The sequence below is a fragment of the Thalassophryne amazonica genome, chromosome 6, assembly GCF_902500255.1.
Source record: "Thalassophryne amazonica chromosome 6, fThaAma1.1, whole genome shotgun sequence".
Taxonomy (NCBI): domain Eukaryota; kingdom Metazoa; phylum Chordata; class Actinopteri; order Batrachoidiformes; family Batrachoididae; genus Thalassophryne; species Thalassophryne amazonica.
Window position 1 is genome coordinate 19,036,156 of NC_047108.1, and position 21,805 is coordinate 19,057,960.

The 21,805-nt window shown below is 41.4% G+C and overlaps 1 protein-coding gene across 2 annotated transcripts; it reads left to right on the plus strand.

The window, feature by feature from the left end:
- Positions 1-326: 326 nt before the first annotated feature.
- Positions 327-21,445, plus strand: elk1 (ETS transcription factor ELK1). 2 transcript variants are annotated; one of them, XM_034171861.1, is made up of 11 exons: positions 327-1,196; positions 4,302-4,510; positions 11,435-11,620; positions 11,809-11,985; positions 12,293-12,439; positions 12,588-13,043; positions 13,214-13,364; positions 16,220-16,356; positions 16,862-16,945; positions 17,031-17,132; positions 17,339-21,445. In XM_034171861.1, the coding sequence occupies exons 1-11, from the start codon at positions 1,172-1,174 to the stop codon at positions 17,435-17,437; spliced, it is 1,773 nt and encodes a 590-aa protein (XP_034027752.1). In that variant the 5' UTR covers positions 327-1,171; the 3' UTR covers positions 17,438-21,445. The 2 variants fall into 2 exon arrangements, with proteins under 2 accessions (XP_034027752.1, XP_034027753.1); XM_034171862.1 differs by having other exon boundaries at positions 11,812-11,985.
- The last annotated feature ends 360 nt before the right edge of the window (positions 21,446-21,805 follow it).

Consider the following 21,805-nt stretch of genomic DNA (forward strand, 5'->3'; position numbering starts at 1 on the left):
AACATGATTTAGTTTGAAATCGGTGACTTTTCTTGACTGGAAACTGGTTCCAAACACTTCATTCATTTTCTGCTACTTGTCCTGGTCACTCACCAACACTTAAGTGGTTTATAATTAACCTTTGTTTTAACTTATTTTATAAAAAAGTTTACATTGTGTGTATTTGGGTTCCACTATAAATCGCTTTAAAGTGTAATTATTCTGAAAGTGACATATAAATAATTTATTTTAGGTTATACGGTTTGCTTCAGACTTTTATTTTGAAAATCATTACCTGTAGCTGCTTGTTTTATTGCCGCTAACCTGACTGGTTCAAGTAGTGAGGAGGCGTTATCAAACCAGGAAGAAACAAGTGCGGAAAAACACGACAAAGTGGCGGAGTCCGCTAGATGCCAGGCTCTCTGTATAGTTAATGAAAGCCCAGACGGGTTTGACGGACTAGTTGAGTCCATGTAGCAGGACTTTGGAGGCTTTTGGGGAAGTCCGCAGTGAGCTGTTTGGCGCAGACGGCGGGCGGCTCGTCGACACTCAGCACCAGAGAGCTAGTTAGCACGCTAAACTACCCGATTAACCCCGGAAAATTCAAACATCTTGAATATTATCGGCCTCTGAAAGTGGCAGTTGTGGGTTGAAACAACCAAAAAGACTATCATAAGCGTTTAATTTGTCGCATTAGGCTGTGTTAGTATGGCGGCTAGCAGTGCTAGTTAGCGTCAAAATATTATGCTGAGATGAAGTAAAGAAAAATAAAATCGTATCTGCATAACTTGGATTTATTTGTCCAGACGCGTGTTTTAATGAGTAACATGCGTTTTTAATTTGTTGTGTGGCTGTGCTTCGGGTTTTGTCGCTTGACTCGGGTTTCGGGCTGTGCTTCGGATTTTGTCGCTTGATTCGGGTTTCGGGCTGTGCTTCGGGTTTTGTCGCTTGATTCGGGTTTTTGGCTGTGCTTCGGATTTTGTCGCTTGACTAGGGTTTCGGGCTGTGCTTCGGGTTTTGTCGGTTAACATGGAGGCAGCGCAGCCCGGCTTCGGCAGCTCGGATCGGTTACGTAAGAACGGAAGCGGCTCCACGCGCACTGACAGCCGCAAAGGCAAACAACAATAACAATAACAACAGCATGGAGGAGGTGTGACAGTGCCGAGAAGTCGTACAGAAAATCTAACGGAAGATGGATTCCAGCCCGCTCATTAACGGTAAGAGCTGGCAACAGGTGTGTTCTGAGGGTTCAAACTGAGGCAGGTTTGCAGCGCCTGTATTCAGCTGTCATCTTAAAACAACAAAAAAACGGAGTGAACACGAAGGTTAAAAATGTGCCTGAAAGTGTCTGAACACCAACAGAGATATTTAAAATCAGGCTTAAGTCATCAAACCGGGTGTCATCATCCTGCCTGATTGGAAGAAAGGAGTATTGTCCCTTATACTGATTGTCTGGATTAGGGACACCTACAGGTGTGTTGTCCTGCTGTCTACTGCGAAAGGTGCTTGTAAGGATCGGTAACAGGATTCAGTCAATCAATCAATCAATCAACTTTTTTCTTGTATAGCGCCAAATCACAACAAACAGTTGCCCCAAGGCGCTCCACATTGCAAGGCAAGGCCATACAATAATTATGAAACACAGTCTACGTCTAAAGCAACATAACCAAGGGATGGTCCAGGGTCACCCGATCCAGCCCTAACTATAAGCCTTAGCGAAAAGGAAAGTTTTAAGCCTAATCTTAAAAGTAGAGAGGGTATCTGTCTCCCTGATCTGAATTGGGAGCTGGTTCCACAGGAGAGGAGCCTGAAAGCTGAAGGCTCTGCCTCCCATTCCAGTCACGTGCACTCGATGGGTCTAATCTGTGGCCCTCTGGGACATCCTGAAAATTTGTGGGATGTAGCCAACTCTGGCGATCGTTAATTTAACTGTTGCTATGAGTGCTTTGTGGAGGAGAGGAAGAGTCCTTTTTCTTCCCCTCCTTTCCAGATGTTGGAAGATGGTCCACACTGACTTCTCATGGTCACTAGGACACTTTTTCGCAGTTATTGTCTCGTGCCTCCAGGAAGAAAAAAATTATGAATCAGGAAAAGAGTTGTAGGTGTACTGTTTTTTTTTTTTTTTTTTTTTGTCTATTTGAATAATTGGCCAGTCAAATCATGAAATCTTATTGGCTATATTTTGTGACATCATATTGCAGTGGTGTGGCCAGGTCAGAAGACATGAAGACACTCGACCACGTGGAGAAACTTTGTGAAGATCATCTTTGAGTGTCCGGTTCTCATACATATGTGTTTTTTTCAGTAAACACATCCCTGATGTGATGAGGACTATGCACTGGTTGTCATGACAACAGTGAGGCATTTTCATAAGTGTTAAAAATCTGTATGTGAGATATTACGTGGCTGCAGGTTTGAGTCACGGTGGACCCCGAAAACTGCTGAGAAGTATGAAGAGATGGTAGTACTGTGTAGTAGTACTACTGTTAGTACAAGCCTACAGAATAGTATATTTTACACAACTTACTGATATTTTTAAAAGTATATCTTGAATGTTATGACTCAAAATGACATGTCATCATGTCTGATTAGTGTTTGTGATGCTCTTACTGGCCATTTTCTTAGGTACCACAGGCTACAGACTGAGCAGGTAGATCAGTGGATGAGGATCTGGCCCACCAATATATAGATCTGGGTTTGAATCCTACTTATGCCACCTGTCTGTGTGCTTGGGTAAGACACTTAATCTGGATCGTCTCACTCCACCCAACTGGAAATGAGTACTGGCCTCGATTTGGGGAGTAACCTGTGTCTGACTGGTGTCCCGTCTGGGGGAGTTGTTGTGTTTCACCCTGCTTCATGTGACAGAATTTAAGGACCTGCCTATTATTTTGTTATTATCAAGCATTTATTAGTCAATTAGTTGTCCATAAAATGTAAAAAAAAAAAAGAAAGAAAGAAAAATGTTGATTAGTCTCAGCCTGTAAGGGCCCGTCCACATGGATACGGGTGTAGGTGTATCCACAAAACCTTTGCATTGAAAGAAAGAAAGAAAGAAAGAAAACTGTTTATTTCGAACATTTGATACAACAACAATTACAAGATAGATCAGTAAAGACAACAACAAAAAAGTTCCTACTGTGTACCCAACATGTCCGAAAAGGGGTAGGGTGAAGCATCAGCTTGCATTGTACCGGTGTTTGATAAATGGACTGCATTTATATTGTGCTTTTCTATCTGCATCAGATGCTCAAAGCGCTTTACAATAATGCCTCACATTAACCCCGATGTGAGGCTGCTGCCATGCAAGGTGCTCACTACACACTGTGAGTAACTAGGGGATTAAGGACCTTGCCCAAGGGCCCTTGGTGATTTTCTGGTCAGGCTGGGATTTGAACCAAGGATCCTCTGGTCTCAAGCCTAATGTTTAACCACTAGGCCATCACCTCTCCTGAATCCGCACAGAGCCTGTGTTTTCAGAGCCTGAAAAAACACTACTTTTTGAAAACGGTCCCAGAGTGGATGAATCTCAAAATGTCACCTTTGTGTTTTTGTGTGTGCAGCCACCAATATCAGCTTTTCCCCAAAAAAAGAGAACTGCATGTGATAGTTGTGTCTCTTATCAGTAGAAATAAAAGCTGAAGACGTGGTTCGAGATAAGCTGCTGCGTGTCCGTTATCACGCTGTGGTTGTGTGTTTGTTCCGGTCTGATTCACTGAGGCTCTCTGCCAACAGGAAACAAATACAACAAAACTTCAAACTGTGTTTATATTTTCTGAGTGGATCTGTTCTGAACAAACATCAAACACTGATATTTTCACACATTTAGTGACATTTGGAGTGATCATAAAACAGCATGAAAACCTGTTTTCTTATCAGCTGGTATTGCTGTCAACCTGCAGCGGTTCCTCTCCCCCAACACGCACACACACCTTGTTTTCTTAGGTTATAGGATTTTTTTTATTTTGACTGTCCTTCAGCAGACATCCGTCCCCATGAAGCGTCTTTCATTAAAACTCTGCTTCACCATCCTTTTTCAACTCACTTACAATTGATGAAAGGTCTCTCACCATGGCGATGGTTTCCAAGGTGTTTGATGCATTTATTATGTAACAGGTTGTTCAGTGATAATGAGGCTAATTTACATTCTGAGCTCCCGTTGATTTTTTTTGCATCCTGACCTTCTGCCGCTCGATGGTCGGGGTATCAGCATTGAAGTGTGTTCAGACTGGAAGTGCCACGTCTGTTTGTCCGACTGTTGTTGTTGTGCTTTCTTGGTTTCACACCGTTTGCCAACTTGAATTCTGTTTGTCGTCACCCAGCCATGGATCCGTCCATCACACTGTGGCAGTTCTTGCTCCACTTGTTGGAGGACCAGCGCCAGCGTCACCTGATCTCATGGACAGGTGAGGACGGCGAGTTCAAGCTGTTGGATGCCGAGGAGGTGGCGAGACTGTGGGGGCTCCGCAAGAACAAACACAACATGAATTATGACAAACTGAGCCGTGCACTCCGATACTACTATGACAAGGTACTATTTCATTTACTTCTACACACACACACACACACACACACACACCAAGCTCAAGTCTGATTATCTGAGCCACATGCTTTGATATTGCAAGCAGTGTTGGTGGCCAAGTGGTTAGTGAGCTTGGTTTCAGTATGTAAGTACATTTTGTGGGTTTATTGCCAACATCCATAACAGACGTGCACATAACTGGTGCTTGTGCATGCTAAAAATAAATGTTGTGCTTCAGAAAACACAAGAAGTGACTTCCTCCATGTTTTCTGCTGCACAATATTTATTTTTAGCTCACACAAGCGCCAATTATGTGCACAGCTGCTAATTAACACTGATTACATGCAGAAAACAAATTTTGTTGTATGTAATGTACAATGACAGTTTTTCTGTTCTCCAGTGGTGCTATGACAAGTACTGGAGCTACAGTGATACTTTCTTTGCTGCTTTCAATACAGTAATGTGGTAGTACTGCTAGTGCTGATACTGCCAAGAGTACTGCTGATACTACGGAAGAACATACAACAGCACCATTTACTGAGCAAAGGTCTTTGATCATGTGCCAAAATACCATTTAATAATAGTACAGTTGGTAACTCTACTGCAAATACCAGGACTTTACTATAGTACAAAATAAATGTAAATGTGGTCTGATTCTTCTCTGTAATGGTGCTTCTGCTACCTGTGCTCCTTCCTTTTCTCATAATCATACGAACACAGAGGCGTTACTAAGAGCTACGTTATTAGAACTGGTTTCCAGTAATTTGTCTTGTAATCTTGTAATTACACGAGGCCGTTAAATATGGCCATCGGGTATTGTGAAGATATTGCGTTCATCTGTGCCTATGCTTAGCATAAGTCCAGTCCTGTTACTGGCAGAGTCTTCAAATTCACAGCGGGCATTCTTGGGACACAGACCTTGGACAAGTTCAAAGATGGCTAACCATGACATATTTTAAAGTGTAGGTGACACCAAAAAATGTGCACAAATAATCACTAACAATTATGAAATGTTGATATTTTAAAAAATCCTGAACAGTAAAATTCGATAAGTGCACAGGTGAAGGATAAACTACAGCTGTCTGAAGCCTGCACTCTATTTCAGCCCTCAGCCGCGGCCATATTGCTGCTATGTCAGTCATCACCAGAACGGCACCTGCTGATTCAAGCCCAAATCAGTTGTAAACATGGCGGAGGTCGAGCTGTCTTCGGACGTTTTTTTTTTTTTTTTTAAGTCTAGTCTGAAAGTGTTTCTGAAGCAGCTGTGGGGTGGGGGAGACAATTTTTATGGTTCAGAGCCTTATTTAGTTGACAAATTTTGGAGGAAGTGTGGATTTTTTGTTTTTTCTTGGAAACAATTTTAAATCTGAAAAATGGCATGAGGGACTGAAAATATCAGCTATTTGTAAAATGAATATCGTTTTCCTTCTTGAATATGTTATTAAATATTAAATCCATTCACACAAGAAGTAAATATATAGTCTTCTTTCCTGTCCGTTTCAGTGAGACCATCTTTAAACATATCCACCTTTACAAAGCCACATCTGAAAAATAATTTAATTCCTTCTGTCCTGGTTGAAAAAAAAACTCCATTAGTTGCCACTTTGGTGCCACTTTCCAACGCCATCTGTAATCAGTTATTGCATCTGATCGATCCAGTGTCGTGACATGTCATTAACAGAGTGCCTTTACGCTGCAAGAAAAACAACCCCAGCGCCTCATAACATCTCAGTCTGCATGCGACATTATCCCTTGATCCAGAAAGCGTGCACGCTAACTTCCGCGCTTGCCGAAAGCTCATGTATGGACACACGCACGCCCTCCTGCAGATGCCGTTAAAACAAAAATATTGTTTATGATTGATGGAGGTCTGTTGAACATGCACAGATTGTAAGCAAGACAATAGCGTATAATTATTAATAATTAATGTAAATAACAAATGTATAATCAATTTTATTTTCACACACACACACACACACACACACACACACACATATATATATATATATATATATATATATATATATATATATATATATATATACAGTGAGGAAAATAAGTATTTGAACACCCTGCAATTTTGCAAGTTCTCCCACTTAGAAATCATGGAGGGGTCTGAAATTTTCATCTTAGGTGCATGTCCACTGTGAGAGACATAATCTAAAAAAAAAAAAAAAATCTGGAAATCACAATGTATGATTTTTTAAATAATTTATTTGTATGTTACTGCTGCAAATAAGTATTTGAACACCTGTGAAAATCAATGTTAATATTTGGTACAGTAGCCTTTGTTTGCAGTTACAGAGGTCAAACTTTTCCTGTAGTTTTTCACACACTGCAGCAGGGATTTTGGTCCACCTCCATACAGATCTTCTCTAGATTTTTCAGGTTTGGAGTTTCAGCTCCCTCCAAAGATTTTCTATTGAGTTCAGGTCTGGAGACTGGCCAGGCCACTCCAGGACCTTGAAATGCTTCTTACGGAGCCCCTCCTTAGTTGCCCTGGCTGTGTGTTTGGGGTCATTGTCATGCTGGAAGACCCAGCCATGACCCATCTTCAATGTTCTTATTGAGGAAAGGAGGTTGTTTGCCAAAATCTCGCAATACATGACCCCATCCATCCTCCCTTCAATACGGTGCAGTCGTCCTGTCCCCTTTGCAGAAGAGCATCCCCAGAGTATGATGTTTCCACCCCCATGCTTCACGGTTGGAATGGTTTTCTTGGGGTTGTTCTCATCCTCTAAACATGGTAAGTGGAGTTGATTCCAAAAAGCTCTATTCTGGTCTCATCTGACCACATGACCTTCTCCCATGCTTCCTCTGGATCATCCAGATGGTCACTGAACTTCAAACGGGCCTGGACATGTGCTGGCTTGAGCAGGGGGACCATGACAGCATCATGTTACTAATGTAATCTTTGTGAGTGTGCTTCCAGCTCTCTTCAGGTCATTGACCAGGTCCTCCTGTGTAGTTCTGAGCTTTCTTAGAATCATCCTTACCCCACAAAATGAGATCTTGGATGGAATCCCAGACCGAGGGAGATTGACAGTCATTTTGTGTTTCTTCCACTTTCTAAAAATAATCATAACAGTTGTTGTCTTCTACCAAGCTGCTTGCCTGTTGTCCTGTAGTCCATCCCAGCCTTGTGCAGGTCTACAGTTTTGTCCCTGGTGTCCTTAGACAACTCTTTGGTCTTGGCTATGGTGGACAGGTTGGAGAGTGAATGATTGTGTGTGTGAACAGGTGTCTTTTATACAGGTAACAAGTTCAAACAGGTGCAATTAATACAGGTAAAGAGTGCAGAATAAGAGGGCTTCTTAAAGAAAAATTAATAGGTCTGTGAGAGCCAGAATTCTTGCTGGTTGGTACAGTAGTGTTCAGAATAATAGTCGTCTTATGTGACTAAAAAGATTAATCCAGGTTTTGAGTATATTTCTTATTGTTACATGGGGAAACAAGGTACCAGTAGATTCTCACAAATCCAACAAGACCAAGCATTCATGATATACACACTCTTAAGGCTATGAAATGGTGCTATTAGTAAAAAAAAAAAAAAAAAAAAAAAAGTAGAAAAGGGGGTGTTCACAATAATAGTAGCATCTGCTGTTGACGCTACAAATTCAAAACTATTATGTTCAAACTGCTTTTTAGCAATCCTATGAATCACTAAACTAGTATTTAGTTGTATAACCACAGTTTTTCATGATTTCTTCACATCTGCAAGGCATTAATTTTGTTGGTTTGGAACCAAGATTTTGCTCGTTTACTAGTGTGCTTGGGGTCATTGTCTTGTTGAAACACCCATTTCAAGGGCATGTCCTCTTCAACATAAGGCAGCATGACCTCTTCAAGTATTTTGACATATCCAAACTGATCCATGATACCTGGTATGCGATATATAGGCCCAACGCCATAGTAGGAGAAACATGCCTATATCATGATGCTGGCACCACCATGCTTCACTGTCTTCACTGTGAACTGTGGCTTGAATTCAGAGTTTGGGGGTCGTCTCACAAACTGTCTGCGGCCCTTGGACCCAAAAAGAACAATTTTACTTTCATCAGTCCACAAAATATTCCTCCATTTCTCTTTAGGCCAGTTGATGTGTTCTTTGGCAAATTGTAACCTCTTCTGCACGTCTTTTATTTAACAGAGGGACTTTGCGGGGGATTCTTACAAATAACTTAGCTTCACACAGGCGTCTTCTAACTGTCACAGCACTTACAGGTAACTCCAGACTGTCTTTGATCATCCTGGAGCTGATCAATGGGTGAGACTTTGCCATTCTGGTTATTCTTCTGTCCATTTTGATGGTTGTTTTCTGTTTTCTTCCACACGTCTCTGTTGTTGTTTTGTTTTTTTGTTTTTTTTCTTTTCAATTTAAAGCATTGGAGATCATTGTAGATGAACAGCCTATAATTTTTTGCACCTGCGTATAAGTTTTCCCCTTTCCAATCAACTTTTTAATCAAACTATGCTGTTCTTCTGAACATTGTCTTGAACGTCCCATTTTCCTCAGGCTTTCAAAGAGAAAAGCATGTTCAACAGGTGCTGGCTTCATCCTTAAATAGGGGACACCTGATTAACACCTGTTTGTTCCACAAAATTGATGAACTCACTGACTGAATGCCACACTATTATTGTGAACACCCCCTTTTCTACTTTTTTTTACTAATAGCCCAATTTCATAGCCTTAAGAGTGTGCATATCAGGAATGCTTGGTCTTGTTGGATTTGTGAGAATCTACTGAATCTACTGGTACCTTGTTTCCCATGTAACAATAAGAAATATACTCAAAACCTGGATTAATCTTTTTAGTCACATAGCACTACTATTATTCTGAACACAACTGTCGGTGTTCAAATACTTATTTGCAGCAGTAACATACAACCCCTGGCAAAAATTATGGAATCACCGGCCTTGGAGGATGTTCATTCAGTTGTTTAATTTTGTGGAAAAAAAGCATATCACAGACATGACACAAAACTAAAGTCATTTCAAATGGCAACTTTCTGGCTTTAAGAAACTATAAGAAATCAAGAAAAAAAGATTGTGACAGTCAGTAATGGTTACTTTTTTAGACCAAGCAGAGGAAAAAAATATGGAATCACTCAATTCTGAGGAATAAATTATGGAATCACCCTGTAAATTTCCATCCCCCAAACTAAAACCTGCATCAAATCAGATCTGCTCGTTGACATTGACCCTATGCCATGACATTGATCCTATGTGTCTTTTTGCAAGGAACGTTTTCACAGTTTTTGCTCTATGGCAAGATGCATTATCATCTTGAAAAATGATTTCATCATCCCCAAACATCCTTTCAATTGTCCAAAATATCAACGTAAACTTGTGCATTTATTGATGATGTAATGACAGCCATCTCCCCAGTGCCTTTACCTGACATGCAGCCCCATATCATCAATGAGTGTGGAAATTTAGATGTTCTCTTCAGGCAATCATCTTTATAAATCTCATTGGAACGGCACCAAACAAAAGTTCCAGCATCATCACCTTGCCCAATGCAGATTTGAGATTCATCACTGAATATCACTTTCATCCAGTCATCCACAGTCCACGATTGCTTTTCCTTAGCCCATTGTAACCTTGTTTATTCTGTTTAGGTGTTAATGATGGCTTTCGTTTAGCTTTTCTGTATGTAAATCCCATTTCCTTTAGGCGTTTTTTTACAGTTCAGTCATAGACGTTGACTCCAGTTTCCTCCCATTCGTTCCTCATTTGTTTTGTTGTGCATTTTTGGATTTTTGAGACATATTGCTTTAAGTTTTCTGTCTTGACGCTTTGATGTCTTCCTTGGTCTACCAGTATGTTTGCCTTTAACAACCTTCCCATGTTTTTTGTATTTGGTCCTGAGTTTAGACACAGCTGACTGAACAACCAACATCTTTTGCAACATTGCATGATGATTTACTCTCTTTTAAGAGTTTGATAATCCTCTCCTTTGTTTCAACTGACATCTCTCGTGTTGGAACCATGATTCATGTCAGTCCACTTGGTGCAACAGCTCTCCAAGGTGTGATCACTCCTTTTTAGATGCAGACTAATGAGCAGATCTGATATGACGCAGGTGTTAGTTTTGGGAATGAAAATTTACAGGGTGATTCCATAAATTTTTTCCTCAGAATTGAGTGATTCCATATTTTTTTTTCTCTGCTTGGTCTAAAAAAGTAACCGTTACTGACTGCCACAATCTTTTTTTCTTGAGTTCTTATAGTGTTTCTTAAAGCCAGAAAGTTGCCATTTGAAATGACTTTAGTTTTGTGTCATGTGTGTGATCTGCTTTTTTTCTACAAAATTAAACAACTGAATGAACATCCTCCGAGGCCGGTGATTCCATAATTTTTCCAGGGGTTGTACAAATAAATTATAAAAAAAAATCATACATTGTGATTTCCGGATTTATTTATTTATTTTTTTAAGATTATATCTCACAGTGGACATGCACCTAAGATGAAAATTTCAGACCCCTCCATGATTTCTAAGTGGGAGAACTTGCAAAACCGCAGGGTGTTCAAATACTTATTTTCCTCTCTCTCTCTCTCTCTCTCTCTCTCTCTCTCTCTCTCTCTCTCTCTCTCTCTCTCTCTCTCTCTCTCTCTCTCTCTCTCTCTCTCTCTCTCTCTCTCTCCTCTCTCTCTCTCTCTCTCTCTCTCTCTATATATATATATATATATATATATATATATATATATATATATATATATATATATATATATATATATATATATATATATATATATATATATATATATATATATATATATATATATATATATATATATATAGTTAGTGCTGGGATACCAGTTAAACATCTGCAAATTATAAATAAGACAATACTCGTATGTCTGAGGGTATTTTAGTGCTGCCTTATAGTTTGCAGTCTTGTTTTATTCTTTGTGTTTTCTCGTCACTCAGAACATCATTAAGAAAGTCAGCGGACAGAAGTTTGTTTATAAGTTTGTCAGTTACCCTGACCCCGCCCAGCCTGAAGGAATACGTAATGATGAGGAGGGGCAGAGGCGGGACAGTGTTGACTCCAACACTCAATCCAAAGGCATTGGGGGTGTGCCATCAGTCTGTCAGTCAAAGACCTTAATCCAGGTACTGTACTCTGTACTGCTGCTGTCAGGTGAAAGCCCAAAAATAACTGGATGTTGTAGGTTAGTTTTTATGTGGTAGAGTTTAAAAAAAAAAAAAAAAAAAAAAAAAAGTAGTAATACAAAAACTTTGGTCATTATGTTAATGTGACATCTAGTACTAACTGAATGACTGGTTGTTTGATTGGTTAGCAGCGCTCACCACCTAGCAGCTCGCAGAAAAGCTCCCGTAATGACTACATGAAATCCGGCCTCTACTCCACCTTCACCATCCAATCACTGCAAGCTTCACCCAACACACGGCACATCAAGGCAGAGCTCCAGCTCGTGCATGACCTCCCACCCAAAGTTGACCGGATGGCCAGAGAGGTAGTGCAAAATAATATATTCACTCATTCATTGATTTGTTTTCTTCTGCTTTGCTGGGTCACAGTGGCTGTAGACAAAGCAGCTCATCCCACCTTTCCCAGGGGATCCCAAGGCATTCCCATGCCAGCTGGGAAGTAAAATTCCTCCAGCATCTTCTGGGTCTTCCCTGGGGCTTGTTTGGGACATCAGGAGAAAAAGGATTTGAGCCACAAAAAAAAAAGGGTGGGGGGGTGGGGGGGGCATATGATGTCTCAAAAAAGTGTCCGGCCCCTAACAATACCTCTTTCTTGTTTTGTCTCGACCTCAGGTATGTGTGGTGTCAGAGTCCAAGTCCTCCCAGTCAGTAGGTGGCGCTGTAGACACTGCACTCCAGGTGGTTGCCACTCAGCCTTCACCGTGTCCGACTCCAGCCCTCAGTCCCCAGGTACCGCCCACCAACACCAGCCAATCACAGGTCAGTATCTGCTTGCAGCTGATGACTGTATTTGATTTTCTTCAATGTAATGTCTGACTTTGGTGACTGCATTTTATCAAATCATTTAAACTTTGTGTCTCCTGTTACACACGTTTGATTTTTTTTTTTTTTTCTTCTTCTTTCCCAGAATCCTCCTGCTCCTCCTTTGAGTGAGCCTCCACAGATTTATCTCACCAGCACCGGAGATTCGGCCTCCATCAGTCCTCTCATCCCTTTGGGTCCCGTTGGTGGCCCGGTTGGTCCTGTCCCACCCCATCATGTCCCAGTGGGTGCTCAGGCTTCTCAGCAGGATGACTGTGGCATGGTCGCCAACCCCTCCGCTTTCCCTCCGTACTCGCATGCTGCTCCCCTGTCAACTCACCCGCCGCCTGTCTTTGTCATCATTAACCCGTCTCCCCAGCAGGAGCTGTGCCAGCAACCTGACGTGGCTGCTGCGCCTCCTCCTGACCCTCATCCTCCTGGTCCAGCTGCTGCTGTGGCTGCACCTCCTCCTCTTCCTCCCATCATCATCAAGGAGGAGAACTTACCATCAGAAGAAGAGCTGCTGGAGATGGTTTCACTGGAGGAGAAGCAGGTGGAGGAGGTAATAATCGGTTTATAAAATCATTTTGACCCTCACCCCTGCTGTGGGAAACTGTAGTTCCTGCTCAGTTTAGGTACTAGTTCCTGAAAGACTGTGGTGAATCCTGTTTTCTGTTTACATGTGGCCTTAAACCAATTTGGTTCAGACCTTGTTTTTGATCTTTCCCCCAGGTTCCTCAGCTCATCTGCGGCTCAGGGGAGTTAGAGTCCTCCCTGACTATAGTGGAGGCTCCGCCCTCTTCGTGCATGGAGTCCAGGGTTGGAGGTCAGTCGCCTGTAGCAGAGGGAGGAGTGGACGCCGAGGGAAGAGATGCGCTTACAGGTAAAGAGCGGGGCTAAGAGTTTCTCAACTAAATTGCTGCATATTTGCAAATTAAGCAAAAGATTCTGTGGTTTGGTGTTGTGTTGAGATTGCTGTGCTTGTTGCCCCGTGTATGCTGGGATCGAGTCCAACTCATCTGCAGCAGCTGGTCTTCTGAAAACAGTGTTGGCTCGCTGTGGTGGTGTGTGGAGGCAAAATTACAGAAAATAAAATCAGTCCAAGTACTTTGTCACCAGACTGTAGTTTATGGGAAGTCCGGGAAGTCACTGAAAGCCTGGATCTTAGTCTTGGTCCAGAACACTCACAAACCCAGACACCGATTCCTCACTCAGCTACTAAAATCCTGCAATCAGAGTGTTCGATCGCAGCAGCATCCACGAAGTCAAGGTCTGTAAACCTTTTCTTGCCAACATGGACACCTGAGTCACTGGTTCCCACAACCCGGCCAATACCCAGTCCAACACTTGGTACATGTAAGAACTGAACATGGTGAGAGCTGGAACACACCCCCTACAAATAGAAGAATTCACCAGGAAGAAGTCAGAAACACCATCTCCCCTTTACGCAGCTGTCACAGTTCATCTGTCTCAGGATGTCCTAACAAAAAAAAGCCTAGGTTCAAAGCTGAGGTGGCTCAGGCGAGGGGGGCGTCAGCATCATCGTTTCTCACAGCAGGAGTGACAGTCTTCCACACAATCAGATGCCTGTGTTTTGTAGGTGGGAAGCAGCTGGCACTGTATGTTGAGAATGACCCTTACAAAGCACCTTTCCTGGCACAGAGAGCAGGGCAGCACCTGCAGGCAGTCACCCTTTCCACAGTGGGTCAACAAGTCCTTTCTTTAAGTCCAGTAGGATATCAGTCACCCAAACGGAAACAAAGATTGCTTGTGGTGGGACATCGTTATCTTTACTCTGAAGTTCAGCTCAGATACTGCAGGTCACTGCAGCTTTACCCGCCTTTGTCCACTTCACCACCTTTGCAGCAGAATGACAGATCATGTGGAGGGATTGGGTGGATATTTTTGTTGCATTTAACTACAGTTTCCATATTTTCTGTAGTATAAGTTTCACCTGTTAAAAAAGAAATCTCTGGAAGAGGCAAAATTCATATGAGTCACAGTCAAGTATAAGTCACAGCTTTTTTCTGTTTTACAAGCTCTTTAATTTGGGATTTTTATGCATTGCTGTAGTGTACTCTCTATTATTGGCATTTACAGTTTATCTGGAAAGTTTTGTCTGTCATGTTTGGAGGAAACCAGGCACCATCCCTACAGTGAAATATGGTGGTGGCAGCATCATGCTGTGGGGATGTTTTTCAGCTGCAGGAACTGGGAGACTAGTCAGGATTGAAGGAAAGATGAATGCAGCAATGTACAGAGACATCCTGGATGAAAACCGGCTCCAGAGTGCTCTTGACCTCAGACTGGGGTGACTGTTCATCGTTCAGCAGGACAATGACCCTAAGCACACAGCCAAGATATCAAAGGAGTGGCTTCAGGACAACTCTGTGAATGTCCTTGAGTGGCCCAGACAGAGCCCAGACCTGAATCCAACTGAACATCTCTGGAGAGATGTGAAAATGGCTGTGCACCGATGCTCCCCATCCAACCTGATGGAGCTTGAGAGGTACAGCAATGAGGAATGGACCAAACTGCTCAAAGATAGGTGCACCAAGCTTGTGGCATCATATTCAAGATGACTTGAGGCTGTAATTGCTGCCAAAAGTGCATCAACAAAGTATTGAACAAAGGCTGTGAATACTTATCGACATGTGATTTATTAGTTTTTCATTTTTAATAAATTTGCTAGAATATCTAAAACCTTTCATGTTGTCATTATGAGGTCTTGTGTGCAGAATTTTGTGAGGAAAAATGAATTTCATCCATTTTGGAATAAGGCTGTAAAATGTGGAGAAAGTGAAGCTTTGTGAATACTGAGATTGCATTTTTAGTTTCTCGTGTGACCTCGATTTAAAATCTACATGACTGTAGACACATTAAGGGGTGGACTTTCCCTTTGAGAGGGGTGCCCCTTTGAGTCTGGTCTGCATAAGATTTCTTCCTCAGAGGGAGTTTTTCTTTACCACTGTTGCTCCGGAGGTTAGTAAGGTTAGACCTTACTTGTGTGAAGTGCCTTGAGGCAACTCTGTTGTGATTTGGTGCTATATAAATGAAAATAAATTGAAATTGACTTGGTGTCATTGGTGTTTTTTTTTGGCACCTTGGCAACTGAACAATCCTCAGTTAACATTTTAATTGTGATTCTGGGTGGATGCTGTTTGGTTTTAAGGTCTGTGAGGTGTTTTTGACAGACGGGATTTCTTGGGCATTTCTAGGATGTTCCACGAGTCCATGGGGTGTTCTTAGTGGTTCACCTCTGGATGGTTCCAGAACATTTTCCTGTTATTGGCTGGGGTCCCTCCCCCCTCTTTTTCTCAGATGTTTGTGTTGGGAGTACTGGGAGTATTTGCTGCTCGGAGCTGTTGAGTTTGAAGTATTCAGAAAAGTCACTCCCTGACAAACTATACAAAATCCATGCCTTGGGAAGACTCCCTCAGGGAAACACGATATCTGGTTCAAAACCTGTTTACTCTGGATATAGAATGATTTCAAACCAATATAATTTAAATAACACTGTCGCCATTCTCAGAGATGTTTTCATGTTGTGTCAGCATTAACTATTTCACAGTAAATCTGAACAGTTTAATGATTAAAGTATTAAATCCTCAGAGTGGGGAAGCTGCTGGAACCACTCAGGACTCAGTTTGTCATTTGTTTGGTGGTTTTGATTCCGGCCTGTGGTTTGTTGTTCAGATTTCTGCTCTTTGTGTTTTTTTTTTCCTGGTTCTTGCACAGACACAGCGACCACGTCCTCTGTGGCGACGCCGACAGTCATCTCCACGTCCGACGCTGTTCCTCCCAAACCAAAGAAGCCTCGAGGCTTGGAGCTGCCCTCCTCGCCCTCCCTCCCCCCCGGCCTTTCTCTGGACAAGGTCAGTAACCTCTGACCCGGAAAAGCACTGCTTCGTCCAGATTTTATACAATATCATCAAAATGTTCTGTCACCTCCACCTCAGTATATTTGGACTGTTAGGGATGTGGAATTTTTTTTTAATGCACTATTTCCTTATTTGTATTTATTTGTAATGTCTGTATTTGAACACCAGCTGTCAGTGTTGTTGTTGAACATGTCTGAATTTCTTTTTTTTTTTTTTATTCTTTATTTTGGCAGGTAGGTGCTACTCTAACAGGAAGTTGTTTCCTCATGTCACATGTGCTGATTTTTTTTTTTCTCAGGGTTTCATAGAGCTTCTTCGTGGACTTGAGCAGAGATCTGATTTGTTTTTTTGTTTTTTTCTGCTGCTTGTCCTCTGACCTTGTGGTGTTGAACTGCTTGGCCTGTATGTGTCAAAGAATCTACAAAGATGGTCCAAATGGACCCTGGGCTCTGTTTTTAGATGGTTTGGGGTTTGATGACATCATCTTTTTTGTCTGCAGGTTAACGCAGCTGTTAACAACTTATTGGCGCCTGGATCGGCAACCAACACACTCACGCCGACGGTCATCACCTCCCACGCTCTGGTAAGCACCGCTTCCTAACGGAGAAGTGCACACAGAACCTGTTGTCTGTGTTTGCTGCTGTGCTGAAGTCTTGACTCTGTTCCAGACTCCGGTCCTGCTGACTCCCAGTCCTCTTCCCTCCACCATCCACTTCTGGAGCACGCTCAGTCCCATTGCGCCGCGCTCCCCGGCCAAGCTCTCCTTCCAGGTAAAAACCGCAGGTGTATCAGAATAAACTGAACGTCATCATCATTAATAACAATAATAAAAAATGGTAAATGGACCGTTTGTTCCTTTTGATGATATAATTGTCATTTACAGAATTATTTTGTGGCTTTGAGTAAAATCTGCTGTTTTGACAGGAAGACAAAAATGAAATGAACTTCTCTCCCCCCACTTTATTAATTTCTTTAGTTCCCGTCCAACGGCAATAATCACATCCACATCCAGGCCTTGAGTGTGGATGGACTCTCGACCCCTGTGGTTCTTTCTCCTGGACCCCAGAAACCGTGATGGCTCCACCCGCCTCATAGAGCTGGTTTGTGTGACGGCAGCCTGACCTCTGCAGGGTCAGAGAGCGTCGGTCTGACCCAACAGGAGCTTTGTCTCCAGTGAGTTCTTTTTTTAATGGTTCCAGAAACATTGAGACCCCAACATCTGGGCTGATGGAGAATCCAGATACTGGAGCCTTCGATCCCTTTACCTTCCAGGGTCCAGAAAGCAAGCAGGCGTCCGGGCTTTGTCCCAGGTCCTTTGTTTTTCTTCACCACCGCGCTCAGTTTTTGATGTGGTTTTCTTCGTAAAGGAGGGTTTATGGGATGGGGCTCTTGACTTGGGACGACTGGAAAGCCACGCTGATGAGGTGAAGGTGTTTCTTCTTCTGGTGCAACAACAAAAGCTGAACTTGAGAGAATAAAATGCTGACTGTGGTTCTTCAGCTGTAAACTGATGAGCAGTGAGGTCAGAAAGTGGAGGCGGAGCCAGAGTGGTTCCATTTACTCATCTTTGCTGTGATGAGGAACACTGGAGGTTTTTTGGTTGAATACGTTACGGCTCTATGGGTCGTGCACTTAGTTTTCTGTTCGTCAGAGGAGTTTAACTTCAACCATTGTGTTTGACAAAGATCTTTTTAAAGGACTTTTGGATCCACTGAGGAGCTCTGGTTTGCTCCCACAGGCCATGCCTTTATTCACTTATGCACCGCCTCCTCTGGATTAATTAAAGTCATTCCGAATGGGCCAATCATAGCAGAGGATTGACAACTTGAGCAGTGGGTGTTCAGTTGGTGGGCAGGCATTGTATTTTTTTTTTTTTTGCAGCCAAGTTATTTCTATATAAAAGTCTGAATATATTCATCAGTGTATATTTTTTCTAAAGACGTCTGTGTTGACTTTAAGAGCTGAATTTAAGTGTGACAAAGAAAGAACTCTATTTTTAAGGTTTTATTGTGGACCTGAATGCATTCCTGACTTCAGATGGTGGAGGAACAAACAAAATACAGACAAATGTAATTTTAATGCTGACATTTGTTCCAGGTGTTGAGTAGTTGTTGAGCTTCAGCCTCGCTTTGGTAAATCTTCTGATTTACAAACTGCACAATGTTTCTGCTGCAGCTTCGTACACTCCAAACCGTAAACCCGTCTCTCCAGAGTCCAGCAAGTGTCACAGAGCTGCTAAACAAACACAGGCCATCTATAAAAACTTTTTTTGTAAAAAAAAGAAAAAAAAAGAAAATGGTTTTTAGCTCAAAGAATGCCTGATTGTGGGGCACCAGTAATTTTTTTTTTTTTACATCAGACACTTTTTGTTGTGGGGTTTTTTTTGTGTTTGTTTAATTTGCCGATTTTCATAGTGAAGCTCAGACACTTTGTTGTGATGCTTTTTGTGTGTGTGTGTGTTTTTTTAATTTTTCACTTTTCATTAGTGAAGCTCAAATACTTTTTGTTGTGGGTTTTTTGTTGTTGTTTGTTTGTTTTAATTTTCCACTTTTCATTAGTGAAGCTCGGACGCTTTTTGTTGTTGCTTTTTGTTTTCATTTTCCACTTTTCATCAGTGAAGCTTGGACACTCTTGTTTTCTTTTCCCAGTTTTGTTGTTGGATGGACCAAACAAATAAGTAATTGGACTCTTTGCTGGTGCTTTATTGTCTGCATGATGTGTGTTTGTGTGAATGGGTAAATGTGAGGCATAATTGTAAAGCGCTTTGAGCATCTGATGCAGGTGGAAAAGTGCTATATAAATGCAGTCCATTTACCATGATGAGAGCCTGTTTGTTTGTTTGAGGTCATTTCAAAAAATGAAACTGGTACATGCAAATTTACAGCACAAAATATTATTTTAATGGCACAATTAAGGTCTTTTTGGCCAAAATATTTTTGGCAGTTTTTGCCTGTGACATTGTGTTGTTCTCTACAGTAAAATGTAATTGTAAAAAACAAGAGAAAAAAAATGCATTAAGTTTACAAAAACTTTGATGTAGACCTGTGACAACGTCAGAAACTGCAAAAAAGCTAAAAGTTTTTCTTATTTCACTCTGATTCGTATTTCCAGCAAATCCCTGATGACACTGACGTGTTGCCGTCTTACGAAGACTGTTGTTATTTGCTTTGAGCTTGTCGCTGTGGTTGCCATGGTGATTTGACCTGACTGTTGTTGCCCTGGCTGTTGCTGGTTGCCTATTTTTTGTGGACAGTGTTGTAAATGATTCTTAAATGCTTTTATGTGACAAACGCCATCAGGAATTGATCGAAGCCGATCACAAATGTTTGTGTTTTACTTTCGGCTTTATTCCCGCGTGGCTGTGAACTAGCCTAGCAGCTGAACTCCGAGGCATCTACACAGCGGATGTTCTGCTTTCATGACAGTGCAGAGCTTAAAATACAAAGACTGCCTGCTGTGATTATTAATGTGACTCATCATGCAACAAGCTCATCAAAACGGTCAGTGAGCTGCTGTGTTTGAGCTAGGCTAGCTAGCCTCTGACCTAGGACTGTCGCTGCCTGGATAAGGCCTAAATTTTATAACAGCAATTTGTGTAGCGGGTTTAGCTAAAATGATAGTTGTCATGGTTTTGGACACTTTAGGAGCATCGCGGTGACTAACTAGGCGTTGTCAAATTAGCCTGTTGTATTTGAGCGCTACACAAAATATCTAAATTATTTTAATAATAATTTAATAATATTTTTATGTTCTTGAAGATGAATTGAAATAAACTTTCTCATAATTTGGAAAGGTTTTATTTTCTGTTGCTAATTGGGGTTCCGTTAGTTCCTGAGGGCGTGGTTTCCCAGCAGCTTTAGCTTTGACGTGAACGTAGCATTTAGCCATCGTCTTTCGACTGTTCTTCAAATGGCATGATTCTATTTTTCTATATGAGACAAATGTTTCTAATGTTTACTGAGTGACGAAGCCTTAAAAAGATTTTAAAGCTGGAGCACAGAAACTATGCGTGTGTTTTTTTTTTTTTTGTTTGTTTTTTTTTTATGCTTTAAGTGCGTGAGACAAAAAAGCCATTTGTTGTGAAAATTCAGACTTCAACGCTTTGGATGAAGGTTTGAGTCCGACGTTTAATGTTGAGCTGAAGTTTCTCACCAGCAAAAACATGATTGTCAACACTGAAGAATGTTTTTATTTTTATCACTGGGTAGTTCCAGCATTGCATGTTTTAAATGAATCATTCACTTTGAAAGATGCACTGTTGAAAAAAGGAAGTCTTTTAAAAGTGGAGTCAGGTGTCCTGCAGACACTGCCTTGCTCAGTGGCAGTCAGCAGCATTTTATCCAATACGTGTTGAGATGGCGGGATGAAAATCTCGCTGTCGTGAGGAGAAACCTTCTGTTTCACTGGGATTTTAAAAAGAAATTTGCTGGGAAAGTGCTATATAAATAAAAGTATTAAAACTTTGTTTAAAAAAAAAAAAGCATTTTTCTGAGTGTATAAAAACCAACCTGCTGTCGAGTTTAAATGGCAACTTGTTTGTGTGTATGTGATGTTGAGGTGGCTCCCTGTTCCCTCCCTGCAGATGGCAGCCTCGCCCTCAGTTTTAGATTTCAGAGTGTACTTTTAGCCCCGCTTTAGGGTTTTGGAGGGTACCGGGTGATGGTTGTATATTTTTTTTGTGGTGACCTCACTCCTCTCGCTCCTCGTTGATCTGCAGCTCAAACTCAATCACTTTAATGGAAGCCTGACTGAATGTGTCCTCTGGGCCACCTTTTACTAACCCTCATTCATATGCTGCACAGCAGCAGAGTTTTCCCACAAACCATCATACAAACGCAAGGAATCCCAAAGTTATGTTTTTTTTTTCATGACACATTAGCTTCAGCAGCACAGCTGTCTGGTGTGAAACAGGAGTTAAAGAACCACACAAATGGTGACAGCATGTCATAAAGACCAAAACGTGTTTTGGTTTGACAAATGTTCCATTGAATGTCCTTCCCGCCTCATTTATCCGGGACCAGCACTTGGAACGTCTTGGCTCTGTATCCCGTGTGGTTTGAGTTTTTCTGAAAGTTTCTTCTTTAAGAAATTTTGCTCCTCAAAATGTTACAAAATGGTTGCAAAGTTGTTGTGAAATACTTTACATTAAAAAGAGAGAGGGAAAAAAAACTGTTAATCTTCTTGTAAAATAAGTAAATTTTTGGGGGGGCTCTAAAATTTATCTTGTCTAATGCACAAGTTTAAAAAGTTGGTTTTTCCAACACTGCAGTTAAAAAAAAAATGTTCCTGTTTACAAAAGTTGAATTACACTTACACAAACCATTTGCACAAATTACTGCAGTTTAAGATTTTAACTTTTTATTGTTACAAATTATGCTCTGTTTTACCTCCATGTAACGATCTGTGCTAAGTTTTTGCTAGCAGCAATTTTGATGAGTTTTAC